This window comes from Ovis aries, chromosome 3 (genome assembly GCF_016772045.2).
Source record: "Ovis aries strain OAR_USU_Benz2616 breed Rambouillet chromosome 3, ARS-UI_Ramb_v3.0, whole genome shotgun sequence".
In the NCBI taxonomy this organism is placed as follows: Eukaryota; Metazoa; Chordata; class Mammalia; order Artiodactyla; family Bovidae; genus Ovis; species Ovis aries.
The window spans coordinates 45,216,500-45,240,000 of record NC_056056.1 but is presented as its reverse complement, the minus strand read 5'-3'; the positions used below and the strand labels follow the sequence as shown (position 1 = coordinate 45,240,000).

Genomic DNA, 23,501 nt, shown 5'->3' with positions numbered 1-23,501 from the left:
GGGTGGTGTTACTAATTCCGTAATTCTGTATGACATGTTTTGGTGCATATCAGTGTTGATTACATTAACTAGGGAAAACAGCTAAGAAAGAGTATTAAGACTTTCTCACTAAGATTTATATGAATCATTTTTTGTTAAGTGGAGGTTTTATTATGAAGTTCTATTACTGAATGTCAGTGTTACGAAATCTATACATGCATAGTGCAATTTGTACTGTTCACTTTCAGAAGCATTTGTGGGATAAGGAAAATTATAAGAATCAACTTTTGAACAAATTCCTAATATTAACTTATAATTGTTTGTTTTGTATAAATTAGTGCCACATAGTTTTAACTATTTCAAAGTGTGAAGAGTCTTAAAGGTCATCTCAGTCTAGAACCAAAGTAAGAGATTGGCAAGGAGCTGTTCTTGTCTGAGTCTCAGTCCAACATGTTTTCCTTCTCCTAAGCCATGCTGTTTGTTATGTAATTCATTTTTAAGTAAATGTTTAGAGAAAAACAATGTAGATTGCCATAATATATATACAGTTTAATGAATCCCTAATATGAATCTCTTAAATAACCTAAAAAGTCATATTCTACTTACTTAGCTCATATAGAGTAAACCTTTTATAGTTTAAACTCTGAATGCTAGAGGATGTAAAATATTCGCTATAGTAAAAATACATATTTTTAAAGATTCCTATTAGTAAAAATTAGCACATTTTAATGTAGTAAATTGACACTGATTTTGTGATACTAAAATACATTTCTTAGGTTCCAGTGGCTTTAGGTTTTTTTAAATAGATAACTGCATATAATAAAGTAATATTGGAAATAACTGCATTATTCTTGGGCCATGGACGTTATAGGTTTATTGCAGTGTGCTTTAAAATCCTTAGTAAGGATTCTATCTTGATTCTTTTTACTTTTCTTTCAAACTACATATGTACACAGCCCCTATTTAGCTTGGTGGAGTAACAAAAATTCTAGAACATTTCATTGTATCAGTATGCAAATGTATTTACATAGGAGTAAGTCTAGGTTTCCTTAAAGAGGGCAACAGAATTGAAAACTGAGGCCAACAAATAAATGAAAGTTTCTCTAAATCCATTGGATAATAGAGGTGGTGTTAAGGCTAACCATAGTGTTGAACTAAACAGAGGGATTACTCCTGGGTTTTGCATCAGTTGTTTTCTGCCGGGTGGCCTCACTTGTCAAAAAAAAAAAAAAGTTTAACAGGCAAACATTCACATAGGCACACTGAGCAAAGAAGTATGCTTAATTCCATCAAAGGTTGAAAAAAATCAATCATTAATTTATTCTAACTACAATTGTTAGTCATTTGTGAAAAGCATCTGGCCTTTAAGTCTTAGGAACCCAAACACAAGTACAATGTGAATACTTGTGAAGAAGCTTCAAATTTGTCATAATGTAAAAAAAAGCTATGCTAGCCTGCATATCTGTATCTAACTATACAACTGCATTTGTTTATTCATAATGCCCTAACTCCACTTCATTTTTTTGAAAATGTTACAAATGCAAACGTAATAAGCTTTAAAAATCAGAAAATCATTCACTGGCAGCTTTGAAGAGCTCAGCTTTTTTACGTTTTTCTCATGGTTGTTTAAAAGGTGGTATTTCAGCAATCTCGGTATTACAAGTCAGAAATGGTTTCTAATGAAGTCTAAATTCAAGATAGAATATATATTTTCAAAATAGTTTCAGGAGAAACATACCCTATTTTCCATATGGCTAAGTAATTGTTAAGATATTTGTTTTAAAGCAGGACTTAGACACTCCTGACTGCTCTCTAATTTGATATAGCTAGTCCAAATGATTTTATTCAAGAAAGTTTGGTAGGAGAATGCGGTGAAGTAGATAAATATTAATAATTTTTGCAGCTATATTCATATTGCAAAGTATAGAACTAATTCAGTCATTTTTACTGTAGTAACATTCATTTTTGAACAGTTTTAAAGCTACCAGTAGAACAGCTTAATGTTGGGATTCACTTAAATATTAAACTAGAAGTTACTCAAGTTTCATGTTATAATAATATATATGTAAATAGGTTCACACTATAATCACACAATTATATGCAATTTTTTTCTGTTTTTGTTTATTTTAAGAATGACTTTTAAATTATAGAATGCCTAAAATAACCTAAAGGAGTGAAAATTAGAGCTTAAGTGAGAAATAAAGAAAAAGTTGTATCATTTTAACTACATGCTCTGTAATATAAGATGAATAGTAATATATAAAATCTACCCCCCACAAGAACATATCACATAGTCTAGCAGTTTCTTACTGTAAATGGAATATAATGAAATGCTGCTGTCAGAGGCTTCATATAGAAATGATCCATACTCTTACTATGTACTACTTTTATCAGATTACTCATATACTGTATTGCATACAGCATTGCTCTTTAGCTTCCCCTGGGGTTTTAATAATTAGAAATAAAGAAAAACTATGACTACTTCTCATAAATAAGGTTTGATTCTAAGCAAAATGACAATAACAAACAAGCACATTTTTTATCATAGAAAAAATAGGTTACTAATCTTCAGTTTAGACATTTTTAATGCCATATATATATTATTGTTACAAGATGACTATTTCTAAAATGTGTATTGAAAATAAATCTAAAAATTTCTATGCCATAAGTAGAATTCATGTGTAAACTTTGTTTGGTCCTCATTTCAGAGACATTGATGTCCAAAGTACTGTTAGGATACTAGAGATGAGAGGAAAATCACTTAAAACCGCTTGTGAAATATAATGTTTGAAATGGTTCTTTGAGAATGTGCAGATTATGCTTACATAGGGAATCCTTCCAGCTCTCTGGGAAAATGAGCTGTTGACATTCTTTTGGGTCATCATCCAAGATAGGAGGGCAACCACAAGGATTTAGCAGATAAATTCATCCCCAAAGACCTTTATCCATTTCATTGCAACTTGGAAACATTCATGTTGAATAGTAGCATTAATGTAGCCCATTTAGCTCTTCAAAGTGAGCCTTATGTTTAAAAAAAAAAAAAGGAAAAGAAAAAGAAGACGATGAAGAAAATAAAATGACTAGGGTAATAACTTATTTAAGTCTTCTAAGAGGTAGTCTTTATTTATAGAAATTCCAAAATACAAACTACTTGTTTTCCTTTATTTTCAAAAATATAACTAAGGTCTATTATAGTAAGCGGTAAGCTTTTGAATTTTAACTCACTTTTATCAATCTTGTATGTTGCTTGTTAACTGTTTATGATGAAGAGCAGAAAAGAATTTAATGTTTTAATGTTGTGGTCTGAAATGAATGACATTTTTGAAAGACTGAAAGTTATGTCATTCAGATTCTTTTTCTGACTCTTTATGGACTTTATGATTCAGGCAAAAGAGAAAGACAAAGCTGTGCTAAATGTATTGAGGGGTGCACTAAGATTTACACACATGTCCTTTCTAATAAATGGTGAAAAAAACTTTTGACTCAAACTGGAATGATACTATATAGGGTTCAATGTGCAGGAAAGGTTCCCACAATGCATTGTACAAACCTAGGGCTAACAAATACCCTGCTGCTTTGAAACCCCCCCAAAAGACAAAAGCACAATGAAATAGAAAGCTTACCACCGGTAGCTTTCAAAACGACAAACTAGGCAAACTATACATCTCCACCACTCCAATTTTGTCAGAATGCTAATGAGCTTGCTCTGATCTTTACTCGGCTTCCCGTGTTTTCTACATCTTCAAGGACCACATGGCGCTAGCAAAATAAAGACAACTAAATGAGAATTTCGAATGCTTTTTGTGTTAGGACCTGGTGCTTTTCAGTGGACGCGCTCGTTGAATATTCTTAACTTAAAAGAGTACAACAGGGGGTTGGGTATGAACTTTTTAACAGGAGGAAATTTGTACAAAAGTAAATTAGTGAGATGTGGAAAATATGAGAAAAATTTCTGATTAATTTCCACTCCATAATATCAATGACACCTTCAGCCCCACTCATACTCTTCTAACAAGAGATGCTGATAAAAGATGAATGATTCTGTGTTGTTCACAGTGAATGTTTAGTGGTTTTTTAATAGCAGCATTCTACATAAAAGGCACCAGGAAGTACTCCGCATTAGCAGTTGAGATCACTAGTTAATAGGATGATGTCTTTTAGCTTTTGTCACAAGATTATTAGAAAGGATGGGTTTCTGTTCTCATCGTTGCATAGTTTGGAGTGCCTGTTGAGTACAAGTGCTAAAATACAGGTTTCTCAGTATTGTTTCACATGTAAAGCAAAAAGCCTTTCAATGCAACACCTTTTTCCTTTTTTACCAGGTGATTTTGTTATTGATCTCTAATCTGCCCCTTTAGCTGTATTAAATGCTTGAAGTGTTCTGCTTTTCACTCTAGCCTTGTTGCTAGCTATTTATGTCTATAAATTCATTAACATTAAAACAGGGTCTATGTAGACCATTTGATTCTGTGATTTAGAAAGTGGCAGATGATGTAGTTTTCATGGCCTAGAATACAGAAAACAACATAAAGTTAAGATTGCCTCAGTGAATACTGTAAAAAATCTCTTCTTTGATTAAAAAAATGTATTTTGTGATATTTAAATTATATATTTGTAAGGAACATACTTTTTACTAGCTCTCTTTTCTCTAGCAGTCTCTGTACATTTACTAGGAGATTGGGAATAGTCAACGCCATCCCTTACCATACCCATATCTAGAAAGGGTAATGAAAACCAAAACTGGGTATATTTTTATATGTAAAGATATCTGAACTTAGAGTTAAACTGATTCTGCACAGCTCATTAATAATCAGGAGAGGAAGGGAAGGAAGGTTAATATAGTAACACTTTTTCAGGTTTTGTGTGGAGAAATGTTTTGGCAATGTTTCTCAATATTTAACACATGGATTTCTGATATTTCTATATACTATTCTTTAAATTTTTCTCTTATCCTGAAAAATTACATTTTTGTATACTGAATTTTGTTCATATTGACTTAAGACATTATAATTTATTCACACAGCAAAATGAAAGAAAGGAACCCTATGGTAATAGAAATAACCTGGACAGTCATAGTTTATAAAGTTGGCAAGAAATATAAGCTATCTTCTAATTACATGGAAATTTTAGAAGTTTTTTTAAATATTTATTTATATGTCCTCTATCATCTAGTATGATATTTCTGTGCTTCTTACAGGTATGGATGGGAGCTAGTATTCATGTAGTAAAATGTCTACATTATGTAGAAATAGTTTTTTAATAGTGTAATATATCTATTTTCATATAAGTTATAATGAGAAAAGAGGCCATGTCATTAAAAATAGACATTAAATTAAGTGAGGTATCTATTTTGGCATTTTACTTACAAAACTTAAAAAAAAATTAAGAACTGTAGATTTCTCATTGAAGAAATTTTTTACTATATGACATACCGTGGTGAAATAGAAAATGAAGTTTTTATTTTATTAGAGTGTTTCCATTTGATTTCTATAAACATAAACATGGAATAGACAAGATTATAAGATTTCTCTGCAAAGGAACTTTCATAAGTAAAAACAAATTAAGTGAATTTGGTGCTATAAAGTAAATAAAATGATCTCTAAAGTTCTAAGATAGTATAGACTTAGCTATTGTTCCTTGGTAAAATATACATGAAAATTCTTAGGGCATTAAATCTGTGTTGTAATCAAGAAGCCAGTAAAAAAAATTAACATTTTATGTCTAAAAACTTTCGAAAAAGTGACTGTTTAACACAATTTCCGAAGGCAGTGAGCCACATCCTTTGATAGACTCTTAAGAGTTGATAGAATCCATTCCTTTTCGGAAGTAAAATGTTAACATACTTTCGGTAAATGTGGTGTCTGTTTTGTGTGTCTGTGTGTTTTTAGCTGTGTCAAGACTTTAGTTACTCCAAGAATGCAAAATAATATAAAATCACTTTCTAATTGCAAGAAATAATAGTTTCATGCAATTATTTTCTAATCCAACATTCAGAAAAATTAAAGGCATTAAAAACCATGTCAAACAATTGATTCTGTCACATCCTTGATTAGCAGAGTCATAGCCAGGTGGAAGAATAGTGAGCCAGGGCCCAGTTCCCCAAAGTCTCCATGTGAACCTTCTCTCCAATGCTCCTGTCCATTGGGTACCAAAGCCCATCTGTCCTCCATTACTGTATCATAACTACAGGAGACGCTTTTCTTCTTTTCTTAGTCCTCAGCATACCTTCACCTGAAAACATTAGGCTCAACCCCACCAGTGGTGAGTTGGGACCCTGACAGGGAGAAGGATAGCCAGAATTCCATTCTACAGTGCTGTATTCATTCCTGCTCACTAACCCAGCTTCGTAACTATGAACTTCAGTTCCCACTTTGATAGAATGAGGCTTTAATACAGCTTGAAAAATAAAAATTGGAGGAAAGAACCTAGTTTTAATTCCCATAAAGGATGAAATTTATTATCCTTTATGTCTTGTGAGTTTCATTCATTCTTTCAACAAATATTTTTTTGAGCCTTTTTATACCTCAGGCACTATACATTGAGTATAAAAGCTTAACCCTGGTTAGTGAAGTGAATATAATTAGTTCACATTTTCTCACACCGAGCCAAAGTTGATATGGTGTGGCAGCCCAAGAGGATTGTGAGAATTAAATTAGATAACCTTATATCAATCATTTTTACAGTGCCTGGTGCATATACAGAGTTCAGTAAATGTCAGCTACTATTATTTATATGATTCCTTTAATACCTAAGTTTGTCAAAGTCTCCTTTGAAATAAAAAATACCAAAAAATGAAAAGCACAAATATTTTAAGAATATCACCATCAAACACTAAATGAAATATTTATAATAAGATTGTTCTCTTTGCACATTTATGTATTTTATTTATTATTATGTATTACATGTACTGGAATATTCCTTTGATTATTGAAAAAGATCGATCATGAATAAAATAACTGTAAAGAAAATAGTAAAATTTGTTTTCAAATGAAAGTTTACGTTTTAAGGTGCTTACCTTGCTTTTGCCCTTTACTTTTCTATACCTTCCATTTTAAAAATTGATAATATTCCTAAATACTTTTCTTTCTATGGTTTTTTTCCTTATGTAGTTACAAGAAAAATTAAAACAGTTGTACTTCCAGAATTTTTTTACTCTTACAATTTGTTCAACTAATCCAAACATCTTTAATATCCAGTTCTATCTGCTTTCATTATTTGTATTATTTAAAGAAGGAAACTATATAAATTATATTTAGAAGTAGTAGCATGCAACCATGGTTGAATCATTCTAGTGCATGCAATAGATACTGGATCCTAGGATTTCTAGAAAAGAATCTCAATTCAGAATGTTAAGAACCCCCTAAGGTTCTCATTTCTAACATTTGTTTCTTTTCTCTTTGGCACACACAATATGTCCCAGCTTTTTACTATATATATATATACAGTCTGAAGGTGACTTTTTCATCTGCTGACTCATGTTTGTTCATTTATCGAGAGGAAAAAATGTATATAATATTTGCTAGTGATATTTAGAAAGTATTTTCCACTACTAGAAATTTTGAATTGGAAATATAAAATATAATTTTTGAACCTAAAGAAGTATCACATCACCATAATTTTCAATTTGGAACATGTCTATTGCCTAAAGTGAGGTACATCCTTATTCTAGACTGCAATAAAATTTTTTAACACTTAAAAAGTAGAAATTCCAGGAAAATGTGTTTTTCTCAGCAACTATCTATGAAACAAAATTTAGGCATTTGAACTGATTTGGCAGCAGCATGTTTTTTTTCTGAATGTGAAATTAAATTTGTGTAATGTCATGCCAATGCTAAAATAACATCTTATACATGGAATATCATCATTTCTTTAAAAAAAAAAATACTCAGTGCCTTATTTTTGAAAGGACTAAGACAGTGGTTCTCAAACTTTTATCTGCATTTAGAAAAACACCTGAGGAGTTTGTGTAAACTACAGAGCCCAGGCCCTGCCTAACCAATTCTGATTCAGGGGATCAATGTGTGGTGAGCCCATATTCCAGGAATTCTAATACAGGTGATCTGCAGAGCACATTTTAAGAAACAAGGGGCTAAGATGTGCTAAGCTCACAGTGTTACAAGTGCTAAAGGAAGTAACACAACAACATAGGGATTTCAGAGCCACAGACATGAAAACCAGCAAGATGCCAGCTAGAATCTGGGTGTTATTTATTGGACAAGTTACTTATCCTCTCTGAGTCCATATTTCTTCGGTTAATTTTTTCTTTCAAAGACCAATGAAACCTATTTTAGAAGGTTATTGGGAGTCTAAAATATACTACTACAGATGTAGATAAAATTTACATAAGAGTCCTTATTTTTTTAGCACAGAGCCTGGCAAAGGGTTAGCACTCAATATGAAAGTAGCTGCTGCCATCAGTCATGGTTTTGTTATTTATTATTGTTTCTACCTTTACTTTAAAATTTTCTGTTGCTTTTAAGTAATATGCTTGTCCCTCGTTCTGTTATAACTCTTTTCTTCCTTCAAAGCACACACTTACGCATGCATGTGCATGTTCTTTCTCCCAAGAAGTGCCTGAAGAACTGGTTTGGCATAAGCATGGAAAGTTGTTGGGTTTTTTCTTTTTGTTGTTGTTGTTTTTAATCTTTGTCTTATATATAAAAACTAACTGAAAAAGTTTCTGTGAACATTCTCACAACTAAATAAATAACTAGGAGAGCGCCTTAGGAATTTTTCTATTCCCCCAACCCATATGAATTTCATGGAATTGATATACTAGTTATATAGTTTTGTGAAGTACATACAGAAATAAACAACTTAAGTGTTGTATTTGAGAAATTTGTTTTAGGACATCCATGTAAGAACCAACTTTGTAAATGCATGTTTGGCTTTCCTGTTTCATCTTGATGCTATCCTAAGAAGTTTAACCAAAATTTCATAATTTGATTTAACAAAGAATGACATCAGAAATGGGTAAGCGTATGTGAATTGCCTCCCCACTCCAGAGTCAAAATCAAGGTAGTTAGTTTATTGAAGGATATAAGCTCTGCTCCAACACCATTCTCCTCACCTTTCCAGGTGGAAACATTTTTCTCAAAAAATACAAATGTTCATGTCCAGAGACAATTAGATACATACTATTTCTTATTAAGTCTCCTCATCTTTGAGATAGAAATATCTAATTGAATAGCAGTGAACCTAACTTTTATTGTTGTGCAGACTTCCCAGAGTTCTGCTTTCAAAACATTGTTCATTCCATAGTAGAGACATTTCCAGTTCTTCTAGTGGATTGTAAATTATTTTTTTTTAGCTTTAGTTATGCTTTTAACATTCTTCATAGGCCTCTAGGTACATCACATAAGAAAACTAAACATATAGTCATTGCATCTGTTCCCTGTTCCCACATGTCACTTCTAAGCTGGAATGTAAAAGGCATTCATCCACCCAGAGGAAGTATTTCCTCAGGAAAAGCTTATAATAGAAATTAAGGAAAAACCATTGAGCTGATATCTGTTTTTAAAATTAAGTTAGATATTTTAAAATGCTTCATATTACTGATTAATTTGTAATGCTTATTGCTGAATAGTTTTTTTTTTTTTTTCTGTAAAGATTTTCTGTTTTTGTTTTAATGCAGGGGGATTTGGATGAATGTTGTATGAAGAGGAAGATTAACCAAAATTGTATAGTTATTTTTATAGCTTCATAACCTGAAAGGATAAAGTTTGGTACACATATATATATAAACAGTTATTTTTCTGACAGAGTACAATATATATTACTATCAAAATAAGAGTATATGAATTAGTTTTCCCCTTTGTTTTTATGCTGATGACATTGAGTGGGAGATGATAATGTGAATTCACAGCACACAGAGTTATGAAGATCCAACTTGCGAGTGTCCTCTGCATTTACTGACTGGTTATATACTTTACCCACCCAAAGTCACCCAACCCCACTCCCCCAGTGCCTGTTCACCCTGAATTAATAGCACCACTTGGTGGCCAAAGCTAGGAACTGAGTAAAGTGCCAACATTTCTTCCCCACCAACATATTATCCTCCATTAGACACTTCTGAGCTGGCCTTGGTCATCCCTGTATTTGTTATGCTCTCAAAGACTCTAGTTCTTCAAGGAAAGTTAAAAATGTAAGTCAAGGACAGATAGTTTTTAATTAAAAATTAAGTTTTTCTAAATTTCATTGATTAAAAAAAATAGAAATAGCTTTTTATATAGGAGATAAGAATAACCTACCACATAAATAATCAAAATAGTCATAAAAATTTTAATTTCTCATGAGGATAAAATGAAAGAGACCCCAAAATTTAAAACTTTTAATGCTGTTTGTTTTTAAAATACTGCTTATTTTGAATCTAAGTAAAAGTCTAAAGGAAATTATACTGAACATTGCAATATTGTCAATGTAGACTAAGTAGCAGTTTTGCTAAATTTTGAAATATATATTAACAGACACATCATAAGAGCTAAATAGATTTGGAATTGACCATGATTTTGGGTGGGAATGTAGATTGTGTTTTCGATGTGGTTGGTCTGACCTTTTTTAAATGAGCTGTAGCTTCCCTGGTAGCTCAGCTGGTAAAGAACCCACCTGCAATGCAGGAGACCCCAGTTTGATTCCTAGGTTGAGAAAATCCTCTGGAGAAGGGATAGGCTACCCACTTCAGTATTCTTGGGCTTCCCAGATGACTCAGACAGTAAAGAATCTGTGTGCAGTGCGGGAGATATGGGTTCAATCAATCCCTGGTTGGAAAGATCTGATGGTGGAGGGTATGGCAACCCACTTAAGTATTCTTGCCTGGAAAATCCCCATTGACAGAGGAGCCTCGCAGCCTACAGTCCTCAGGGTCGCAAAGAGTCGGACACAACTGAGCAACTAAGCACATAGCACAGCTTTGAAGCAAAGAGAAAGGATATACAACACAACAGAAGGACATAAAAGTGGCTGCTAGAGCTTGGCTCATATAAGATTTATGCCAGAATCTGAGAGGGAGCATTGGGGAACATGATGTTCTTCAGTCTAATGGGTATCTAAGGAATTCTCTGGCAGACCAGTGGTTAGGACTCTGTGCTCTCACTGCTAAGGGCCCAGGTTCAATCCCTGGTTGGGGAGCTAAATCCCACAAGCCACATGGCACAGCCCAAAAATAAATGAAGGATATTTTAAAATGTGTATCATGATAAAGGGTAAATTGAACATGTCCTTAAAATTGAGAAATCTGAAATGATTTTATCTTTGGTAAGTCTAGAGATTGAGTCACATGTTAGATTTTTATTTTCTCTGAATTTCTGACTGAAGGAACTGCTATTAGCAAGAGAACTTTGGGGATAGACTTAACAGAGCATATGTAACCTTGTAAAGGGGACTGTTTCCTGGAGAATTTGCATTTGAGTAGCTCTTTTAAGAAAAGAAAAATGAATAATGGGTAGTTGCTAGGCTTCCATACTTAAGGGGAATGAAAAATATGGAATGATGATAGGATGCAGTTTGGTTGATTGGTCCAGTAAAATAGATTATTAAAGACATTAGACATGTCATGCTCAATGGAACATCTTAAGACTTGCACCAATTTCCCCAGTATGTTTACATCTGTGAGTAGGCCTATCTGATTGCACAGGCAGTCAGAAAAACTGTGAGACTCTGCCAGGAAGAATCACCATGCCTTATTCCAGTGGATAATCATAGGTATGTCAGATAGTCAGGGAAGATCCTGAAGCTTGAAGAATGTGAATCCCTACTGTTGTGTGTGTGTGTGTGTGTGTGTGGAGAGAGAGAGTATAGCAACCACCATTATACTACTATATATAGCATTCCCTGGTGGCTCAGACAGTTAAGCATCTGTCTACAATGAGGGAGACCCGGGTTCATTCCCTGGGTCAGGAAGATCCCCTGGAGAAGGAAATGGCAATCCACTCCAGTACTATTGCCTGGAACATCCCATGGACAGAGGAGCCTGGAGGGCTACAGTCCTTGGGGTCGCAAAGAGTTGGACACGACTGAGTGACTTCATGTTCACGTTCAGGCACTATTCTAAGTACTTTATTAACTCATTTAATCTTAACAAAATCCTATGAAGTAGGTTTATTATCTCCACTTTACAAATGAGGAAACTAGGCATAGGGATCTTAAGTAATTTACCCAAATTTCCACAGGTCTTAAAGAGCAGAGCTGGAACTTGAATGCATCCTGATAATCTAGTGGTAGGCAGAGTATTCTTGTCTGGCCATTTTCATTGAAGGATGTCTCAAAGGCTCAAATGAAATCTGAGTAGTTTGTAGTTGCCCAAGAAGGTACATGGGTCTATCCCTGGGAACCCCTGTTTCTTGAAGACATCATATCAGTTCAGTTTAGTTCAGTTGCTCAGTCATGTCCAACTCTTTGCAACCCCGTAAATCACAGCACCCCAGGCCTCCCTGTCCATCACCATCTCCCGGAGTTCACTCAGACTCATGTGCATTGAGTTGGTGATGCCATCCAGCCATCTCATCCTCTGTCGTCCCCTTCTCCTCCTGCCCTCAATCCCTCCCAACATCAGAGTCTTTTCAAATGAGTCAACTCTTTGCATGAGGTGGCCAAAGTATTGGAGTCTCAGCTTTAGCATCAGTCCTTCCAATAAACACCCAGGACCGATCTCTTTTAGAATGGACTGGTTGGATCTCCTTGCGCTCCAAGGGACTCTCAAGAGTCTTCTCCAACACCACAGTTCAAAAGCATCAATTCTTCGGCGCTCAGCTTTCTTCACAGTCCAACTCTCGCATCCACACATGACCACAGGAAAAACCATAGCCTTGACTAGATGGACCTTTGTTGACAAAGTAATGTCTCTGCTTTTGAATATGCTATCTAGGTTGGTCATAACTTTCCTTCCACGGAGTAAGCGATCTTTTAATTTCGTGGCTGCAGTCACCATCTGCAGTGATTTTGGAGCCCAAAAAAATAAAGTCTGACACTGCTTCCAGTGTTTCCCATCTGCTTCCTATGAAGTGATGGGACCAGATGCCATGATCTTCATTTTCTGAATGTTGAGCTTTAAGCCAAGCTTTTCACTCTTCTCTTTCACTTTCTTCAAGAGGCTCTTTAGTTCCTCTTCACTTTCTGCCATAAGGGTGGTGTCATCTGCATATCTGAGGTTATTGATATTTTCTCCTGGCAATCTTGATTCCAGCTTGTGCTTCTTCCAGCCCAGCGTTTCTCATATACCAACCTATAAATCAGGGATCGTATGGACATATTTGCATAGGAAGAAAGGCTGAATCCCCTTGACACTCCTCGATGACTGCTCTGAGGTCATTGTCAAGTCTCAGTGACCTACACAGGAAGAATAAACAAAATACCCTCTACTAGTGGGTGAACTTGTTTGTTTGTCAGAGGTTTAAAGGTTTGCTTTTTGTTTGGGGGTTTTGTTTTGTTTTTTCTGCTTTGCATATCAGAGTCATTCTGAAGACTTGTCAGGGTTGGCCTGAATTCTAAATAAAAGGCCTATTCTGATTAGACTGTTTACCTATGAGTGTCAGGTAGAGTGGCTGAGAACAGTGGTTCACAAAACAAACTGCCTGGATTTGAGACCTAAGTTCCACCACTAACTAGCTCTATTACTTTAGGTAAGTTATATTAATATAACCTCGTTAAATATTTGATGCTATTATCATAATCATCATTATGATTATTATCCCCAGCCTATGAGAAGGTTATTGATTGTCAGTCATCTGGTGAGGGAGATACATGACATAGAGCATCCTTGAGACACTTTTCTTTCCAAGGCTTCAGGAAGCATCACTGTGGACACAAGTCTATCATAAGTGTCTCTTTCTTTGTGAAGAGAATGGCTCCACTGGGAAGGCTGAAGGGCATTAGATGAGGTAGTATAATGCTGAAACTCAAACTAGTCACCAGGTCTGGTGTTGAAAAACACCATTTGTTACGTTTGATTCGAAGTGTCATGTAATTGTTGAATCCCTGTGCAAGTTACAGGACTGCTAGAGATGGCTCTGCAGTGTCCTGTTTTTCATTAGGCATCTCTGTCTAAAGAATAAATGTGGACGTAGGCTAGGAGGGGATAGGCCTAATCCCTTTAGCTCTCCCTCACTGAATAAAGGTTGTTAAGAAGGTCCATAAGGAAGGATATACCCCAGTGTTGCTTGGTTACCTGAACCCAGGCATGATCAAACAAGGTGTAGAGAAGAAGTTACTGTGCATGTATCATGTTAGAGGTTGAGCTCGTCATCCCTTATTGAAAACTGGAGGCTCTGATGACACCCTGCTGTGGTTTTTTTAAGGACATTTCAGGACTACGCAACATGGGGAAAAGACTAGCTGATAGGCTGCATAACACATCTTGAGAAAAACTCTATTAAAAGCTATTTGGAGCATATCTACCTGATTTGTCCTTCTATATTTTAAACATTGAATATATTTTCACCACACATTCAACAGAATCAAATCTCATTCTTACCTGGCATTTAGTAAATCATCTTTTTTATTGATACTGCCAATTTCATAAGCTGATTTAACAATGCTGTTTTTAAGATCAAAATCTCTTCCTATAAAAATGATGAAAACTCACTGTCTCTGAAGCTTTTTTGCTCTATAAACATTTGGTTTTTCTTGTTAGGGGATTTCTTTTATTAAATTTATATTAATTTGTACTTCAAATTGTTTTTTGTCCTGTTTTAATAACTAGTAAACTTTTAGGTGTATCCTATTAATCTATAATTTTCAATCTTAAAACTTAACCTCTTTCACTTTTGATTATTAAGTAGTATTTCATGATCTACTTTGTTCTTGAATTTCTAAAATCCATTGCAAATAATTAGACTGTCATTTCCTGGAGCATAGCCACATTACTGTATCACCATAGCTATGACGGTCTTGTATGCAGCTGTAACACTGCAGACCCAAAAGGGCATTCACTGTTGTTTTTCCAGCTGCAGAGATGAGTTTGTACTGATTCACTCACGTTTTTCACCTGTCTCACTTAGGACCAATGACATACTAATTATACTAACTATGGACTTTCTTATGACTTATGAATGTTTAAAATATAATTTGTGTCCACGGAGATGTTTAAAAATTCATCCTCATTCCAGCTCTCCCTGATTATGTGTCTGTCTCCATACTAGACTATATACCCTTTTGAAGGCAGGGACCATACCTTGGTCATCTTTCTATCTCCAATTGTCAGCTCAGTGCTGCCTTGCCTTTATCATCCTCTTCCTCATAGTCATCACAGCTAGCATTTTTAGTCTTGGGCACTGTGCTAAGGACTTCACATGGATTTTCTCATTTAATTCCTCCATCAACCATGAGGTAAGTAATGTGATTATGCTTATAGAGAGGGAGACTGAGGTTTGAAGAGATTAATTAGTCTAAGATCAAGGGACTCCAAGTCATTTTTTTTTTTAAACTGAACTGGAAGAAAAGCCACTTGGGATACAAATTCAATGTTTATCTTCTTTGCATCTTATTCAGAATGACAGACCTAACCAGCCAGAGAAACTATAGATGGTATGCATTTATAAAGTATACTTAGCCCTACCAGAATTTATATTCTTATCCACGGGAGTTTCTCTGGATTAATGTAAGTAAGCATTCATAAAGGTAGTCTACAATCTATAAGAAGTCTTTATTAATAAAGTTCATCTTTGTTAATGGGTCAAGTGCTTTTCCATAAAGTTCTTAAATCATGGGTTGAGTTCCCATACCACTCCATAAAAAACCAAATGGCCAGAAATAGAACTGCCTTATGACCCAGCAATCCCACTGCTGGCCATACACACCAAGGAAACCAGAATTGAAAGACACATGTACACCAATGTTCATTGCAGCATTGTTTATAATAGCCAGGACATGGAAGCAACCTAGATGTCCATCAGCAGATGAATGGATAAGAAAGCTGTGGTACAAATACACAATGGAGTATTACTCAGCCATTAAAAAGAATACATTTGAATCAGTTCTAATGAGGTGGATGAAACTGGAGCCGATTATACAGAGTGAAGTAAGCCAGAAAGAAAAACACCAATACAGTATACTAACACACATATATGAAATTTAGAAAGATGGTAATGATAACCCTGTATGCCAGACAGCAAAAGAGACACAGATGTATAGAACAGACTTTTGGACTGTCTGGGAGAGGGAGAGGGTGGGATGACTTGGGAGAATGGCATTGAAACATGTATACTATCATGTAAGAGATGAATCGCCAGCCTAGGTTCGATACAGGATACAGGATGCTTGGGGCTGGTGCACTGGGATGACCCAGAGAGATGATATGGGGAGGGTGGTGGGAGGGGGGTTCAGGATTGGGAACTCATGTACACCCATGGTGGATTCATGTCAATGTATGGCAAAACCAATACAGTATTGTAAAAAATATATATATATATATATATATATATGTCCAAATAACCTTAAAAAAGATGAACCTCCCAGTGAGAAGTTCTCCCCCAGAGATTTGACTTACTTGAATATATAAAACTTTAATAATATCTCTTACAACATTTATCTATATATGCATATCTATTTATTTTTTAAAATTTATTTATTTATGGCTGTGCTGGGTCTTTGTTGCTGTGTGAGCTCTTCTCTGTTGTGGCAAGCAGAAGCTACTCTCTAGTTGTGGTGCAGGGGTTTCTTAACTGCGGTGGTTCCTCTTTTTGTGGAACATGGGCTCTGCGGTGCACACACTTCAGTAATTGGGACACATGGGCTCAGTTGTTGTGGTTCCCAGTCTCTACAGCATAGGCTCAATAGTTGTGGCACATGGACTTAGCTGCTCCACAGTATGTGGGATCTTCCCGGATCAGGGATGGAACTTGTGTCTCCTGCATTGGCAGGCAGATTCTTCACTGCTGAGCTACCAAGGAAGCCCCTACATATGTATTTAAAATCACATCTTAAAATGCATCTAGAAATAATGTTGGGACTTCCCCTGTGGCCCAGTGGTTAAGAATCTGCACTTCCAATGCAGGGGGTGCAGGTTTGATCCCAGATTTGAGGAACTGGGATCCCACTTACCAAGCAGTGCAGCCAAATGATAAAAATTTAAAAAGCAATTTTTTAATGAAAAAATTGAAGTATTGTTTCTTTCACTTCCACTTTTCCAGAAATAATTTTATTCAGCTCTTCATGCTCATCTTTAACATTAACATCTTTGTCACTTCTAGGACCACTCTCTAAGTCATTTCCATGACATGACTGCACGAAGGCTGTAGGAGAGGGAGGAGGTAAAGACACTGCTAGGCGCAGGCCAAACAAAGGTGGGGGCTTCAAGAGAGGGGAGATACAGCAGGGGAAGCTATCTTTCTGTAAGTGTGTCTCACAGTTAAAGTTTTTCTCTTATGAGGATGCCCAGTTGATCTCCAAGTAGACAGTAGTCTATTTGGTTGAATGATGTATATAAAAGTGACTCACTGTATTTTTTGTGATTTTACAGAATATGTTAAATGCACATTGAAAAATAAATATAGTTTCCAAGCTCTGTTTTGAGTGTTTTGAAAGTGAAAGTGTTAGTCACTCAGTCGTTTGTGTCCGACTCTTTGCAACCTCGTGGACTTTAGCCCACCAGGCTCCTCTGTCCATGGAATTCTCCAGGCAAGAATACTGGAGTGGGTTGCCATTTCCTCCTCCAGGGAATCTTCCCAACCCAGGGATCGAACCGCATTGCAGATTTCCTCGTATTGCAGGCAGTCTTTACCATCTAGGCCACCAGGGAAGTGTTTTGAATTTAGCCTAGTGCATATTTGTTGATAGTCAAGATAGTCATGCTTTATCTGAGATGTGGGTCATGCTAATACTTTTAAAGGCTCTTCAGTTCAGTTCAGTTGCTCAGTTGTGTCTGACTCTTTGCAACCCCATGAATCGCAGCACCCCAGGCCTCCCTGTCCATCACCAACTCCCGGAGTTCACTCAAACTCATGTCCATTGAGTCGGTGATGCCATCCAGCCATCTCATCCTCGTTCGTCCCCTTCTTCTCCTGCCCCCAATCCCTCCCAGCATCAGAGTCTTTTCCAATGAGTCAACTCTTAGTATGAGATGGCCAAAGTACTGGAGTTTCAGCTTTAGCATCATTCCTTCCAAAGAAATCCCAGGGCTGATCTCCTTCAGAATGGACTCACTGAAATTATGGAAGCAACTCCATCCCACATGTAATTTTTAAAAAAATACTAAAATGTAAATAAATACAAATAATTTTATCAGTTATGAATTTTTCCATGATGATTGTTTTCATGCTTTTAGTTTACCTTTTTTACTATCTTAAGTGTGTGCTTAATTTACCTTTTGAGAAATTGAGCACTGATTTTTGGCATATCAAAGCTATTCAGACTCTACCAAGAACTTGGCACAAGAAGATTGTTATTAATTTCTGGACTCTAGAAGTAGCTTTTTCTTTTGTATAAGTCTATGATAGAAGAGATTCGGTGAACTTGTCTATACCTTCTCCTGCATAGGTAGGTGCATAGAAGTCTGTCAAATTTATCTGTAGCGAGAGATTGCCCTGAATCTCTCCTCACACTTCGTTTTATCAAAGTAGCAAATAAAAGATGTGTTTGAGAGAATGTATTAGTTTTTATTTTGCTTCAACAAAAGACAAGATTTTCACCAAAGTTTATATTATTAATACTACAACAAATATATCAAGCTGAGCAAATTGTTTTAAGACAATTGCTGCTGAAGACATCAATAAGGATTATGGTTCTTCATTTATGTTGATTGCTGTTTGAGGATATTCTTAGTGTAGAAACATTTATCAACTGTTTGCTTACATGTAAAATTTGTTTTTATAATAAAGCTCTATTTCCTAAGTTTAAAATATTTTCTAAACCAGGACACTGGAGTCCTATAGTAATATTGGCTTTGGAGTTTGTGTATCCATGTCCCTATATAACTGTAGTAAATTAATCTCTCTCATTCACTAAGTAAATCTACGAGACTTTATCTCCTTTGTTATTGAAATGTTTCTCTGGTACCAGTTAGTTGGACACATTCATTTGTATCTCTATTGTAATATATTAAATCTTTCAGAGGTCATCATACTGAGGTAATCATAACATAGGGATAATTAGTAATGGCAGCTTTTTTTGTTTTTAATGTTTGATTTGGCTTTGCTACATTTTGTCCTTTAAGGGCCACATGTGATCACTAGTCAGCCATCTCCACTATGGAGCTATGGCAAGATTTCGCATTCTTTAATGTTTTCATGATAGAAAACTGTGAATTTGTATGTATGTTCAACAGTACTTTCATCTTTATGTTTTCATTTTCTCCTGTTGAATTAATCTTCTGTTCAGTTAAAATTGTGTTTTTCCTTATTTTGCATTTATATAAGAATTCATTGTCTGAAAATACATCTTTCTAAATAGATAATAAGCTTATGGTGAAAAATTAATTGGGAAAATTTAACTAGTAGACAGTTTTAAAAATATAATTCATAATTTTAAGGTTTTACCATCATTTCCCTTTTGTTCATTTTAAAATTTACATTGAAAATGCTGCTTTTGAAAAAGCAACTGAGAACTATATACACATTCCTGGGTGAAGGAATGAATTTTTAAGTGGAATTAAATCTTTTAATCATTTTGGGAGGGAGGAGATGGCGTATGAAGGCAGATGTTAACTAACATTTTATTGCGTATTTGTACTACATGTAGTGCTGTATTATTCTGCTTTGTATTAAGTAGGTTTTGTTAACTATGTGATAGGAAGAATTATTTGAAGTCATATTTACATGTGACTTTTCCTACTATTATTATGCTTCATTATTTAGTAATTTTTATAAATCATACTCTGGCTATCATAATTAAAAAGAGAAAACTGACAATAAGAGATTGTGATGTCAGAAAGATGTTACATTCCAGGAGGCAGAATAAAAACCAGAATTTTTTAAGGAAATAAAGGAGAAAAAAATTACCAGAGACAGTATTAATTAGTCAATACTTTAAAATGTTAAGGTGATATTTTATTGATAGTATATTTATAATACACATGAGGCACTCTGCTTTAAAATATAGTATAACAACCCAGCCATACTTTCACATTTTAGTAACTGTACTGAACTGTAGAATTTTGTCATTTTTTAAGTTTCAAAATGGTCTTCAGTAGTATAGATCTTGAATTTTTCAGTTCATGAAACTGAAAAAAATATTTAAATTTCAGCTTTGGCTGATAAAAATAAGGTGATAAAAATGCAGTTGTGATTACAAATTAAAGATAATTTTGAAAGCAAGATAATTAACTTGGTGAGTTTAAACAAGATAAAATGATTTATGGCATTTTATAAAATAATGATAATCTTCATTTTAAGCTACAATGTAAAATGCTTTATTCTGAGATTATGTATTGTGGCAGAAGCTAAAACTGCCTTTTTTTCTAACAGTGCCAGAATACAACCTCTTTTTCTTTTTGCACTAACAAGACTGCTTTACCACCACAGCCCACTCTAAGTAATTAAATCAATCCTTTGTACTTACCGTATTCTCCTCTAGTGACGGTACTAGATCTGATTATATGCTTCATGCATATTCAAAGTACCGCACTGACAGCTCTTTAATGAGCTCTTACTTAATCAGTATGAACAATGTTCATCTTGTTCTTTTTTTTCCTCATGCATTAGAGCTAGGAACAGTTGGGAAAAATGAAACATCCAGCATTCATTTGAAAAATATATTGTACTTTGAAAAGTGTCTAAGCTGAGGAAGTTGCATTCTGCCCTTTAAAAGTCTGATGGACAAATTGGATTACTAGTATTGGATTAAATAACAAATGGTTGGAGGAGAAATGAGAAAAGCTCACTGTGATCACAGGCTTTAATATTTTTTGTTACTTATAAAGCTAAAGGGGTCTTTAACCAGTTATTAAAGTCAGGATTAATTTGTAATGGTTCAACTTACTGGCTTTTAAAAGCTTTTTAAATTTAAAAAATTTTAAATCCCTAAAAACAATACTATGATGATGTATTAGAAGAAAATTTAATTTTTTTATTACTAGGCTAAGTATAGATTTCCATCATTGTGTACTATCTCAGATAAGGAGTTAGTGATGATTTAACCTCAAATATGTTTTTCAGTTAATTTATATAATCTAGGTAGCACTGAATAATATATCTTTAAATATGTGTTATTGTTTGGCTTATTCCCTTTTGAAACATGAGACTCTCCTCATTTCCTAACAATTAGGGAAGGTGCATCTTTTATTCTTATCTAGAAATCATAGGCATGAGTTAAACTGAAAACAACACAGTAGTACCCCATCAATATTGTTCTCAAGGAAGCAGTCTTCCATTGAAGAAAATGATGCTAATTTAAGAGAAGGCTAGATGCTTCTAGTATTATTGCCTGAAAGCCTGAATTACAGGTTTAGGTTAAATTCAAAACGAAGTTTTAATATTGGTATATTTTTAGAAACCACTGAGGTTATGAACACAAAAATTAAGTCTTTAATCAGAAAACAAAACATCATAAAAACAGCACCTATTAATATTGCACACATGTGTCATTTCGCTGATCAAAAAGGCCTTCACCAGGGTACAATTGGCCTTTTTCCAAATTGCAAGCTTTTTCTCAGCTTTTTCTTTTTACTCTTTCTTCTTTTGTTGCTACCCAGGGATTTGTGCCTATCGCAGCCTATATCACATGACCAGTGTCAAGACATCACATGGTCCAAAGTGAATACAAAACCAGTTACCCTAAAAGAGAGATTAAAAATGCTGTAAAGCAATAAAGACGTTTGTTCGTACTCTAAAAGAATCTATCCCAGGTCTGCTTCATATCATAAAGTTTAACGGACTTTAATTTAATGAAAGCACGTATCTCTCACTCTTTTCCCTAATAATGAAAAACAGACATCTGTTTTACAGGGATGCTCTGAAATACATGTTTAATCTTGCACGCAGATCAGCTCTTTATATTCTATTTTCATTCTGAAACTTTCTTCAAATTTCTATTAATGTGCAAATAGTTAATTATGTCACATCCATAATTTATACAAGTATTACAAGAATGAAGTAGATCTTTGAACAGCATGACAACAACAGACCAAGGGCCCTTATGTTAAGGAAAAAAATCCTGTTTGTGTCCAGACATGGTATATACCTGTGTGTGTTAGACATAGCTACCTATGTGGTCTGGAAGAAGATACGCTAAACTGTAACAGTACTTCTGGAGAAGGGAGGTAGATAGGCAAATTAGAGAGGGTGGGGTTGGTGGAAGAGGACTTGACTTTTAACTCAATTATGTCTCTGTATTGCTTGAATATTTTTTAATGGACTGGTAGTGTGTTTGACAGTTAAAAGAAAATATCTAAGAAGAAAATAAAATTTAGGAAATTGACTAGGATATTTAGTCTTAGCCTGGGATATTTAATTTTTTTGTTAGATATTTAAGTTAACCCTATGAATCTATTTAGAAGTTGGTCTGAAGTAGTAAATAATGGCCTAGCAAAACAATAAACCAATCATGGATGAAATACAGAAGAAAACAAAGTCAAAGAATTATAAATTTGACGGGATACAATTTGAAGGCAGTTTGAAGGAAGAAGGTGGGGTATTAATATTTTTCTCAAGTATGATTGTGGCCTACTTCTATATGAATAATACCAAATATACACTATATATTATAATCTTTTTGAGGGGAGGAGTAGTATAGATGATGGAATTAATATTAGGGAAAATGAATTTTTAATGTGTAATCAGTAAATTTATAACCTGACATTTAAAGTCATATCTCTGCGCAAATGTTTTCTCATTTACTGAAGATTATTATGTTCTTTTTTCACAGATAGATGTAAGTATTTTTGTAGCCTGGTCATTTACAATATATTTAAAATAATTTGCAAATGTTTACCCTATTAGGGATGATGAGTTCTGGAAATGTATATGCATGTATATATCTTTAGTTTACTTTTGGGGAGGAAAATAAGAAAAAAAGCAAGTCATTACAGGTGGAAGCTCTCACAAAATCTCTTGACTTCTCTGATCTTCCTGCTAGTCTTGTAATTCTCATAATGATTTTTTAATGTGCTTTTTAATTAATTTATTTATTTTTATCATGACCATATGACTGTTAGCTTCCTGAGTTCCTCATTGAAATATAATAACAAGTCAACCTCTGGGGAGGATTTAAAAGTTGGAACACTTTTTTTTTTTAATGTACATTAGTATGATCTGTAAATATGTTCAGGGGACTGAAATATACATGCTGAATAATACCTCCTTTAGAGACTGGTTTATGAATTTCTAAATATTGATTCCTTTTTTCAGACCTTAATCTTATATATAAACTGTTATAAACAGTTTAATTTGTACTATTGGGTTAGCTAAAATATGTTTCATGTTAAAAAAAAACACTTGTGCTGAACTATTATTTGGCTTATAAAATAGAAAAAACAGTAACTCTTCTTAAATTATAGGAAGGAACACAGAAGAAGAAGAAGCTATGATGCAGGAGTGGTTTATGTTAGTTAATAAGAAAAATGCCTTAATAAGAAGAATGAACCAGCTCTCTCTCCT

At 34.5% G+C, this 23,501-nt stretch overlaps 1 protein-coding gene across 24 annotated transcripts in view; it reads left to right on the top strand.

The window, feature by feature from the left end:
• EHBP1 (EH domain binding protein 1) overlaps positions 1 to 23,501 on the top strand; it is a 356,949-nt gene that overhangs the window by 324,726 nt on the left and 8,722 nt on the right. For 23 of the 24 annotated variants that reach the window (XM_060412059.1, XM_060412056.1, XM_060412046.1 and 20 more), the window contains one exon: positions 23,402 to 23,501. In XM_060412059.1, coding sequence (XP_060268042.1) covers positions 23,402 to 23,501 — 100 coding nt within the window. The other variant, XM_060412060.1, reaches the window with a different exon arrangement.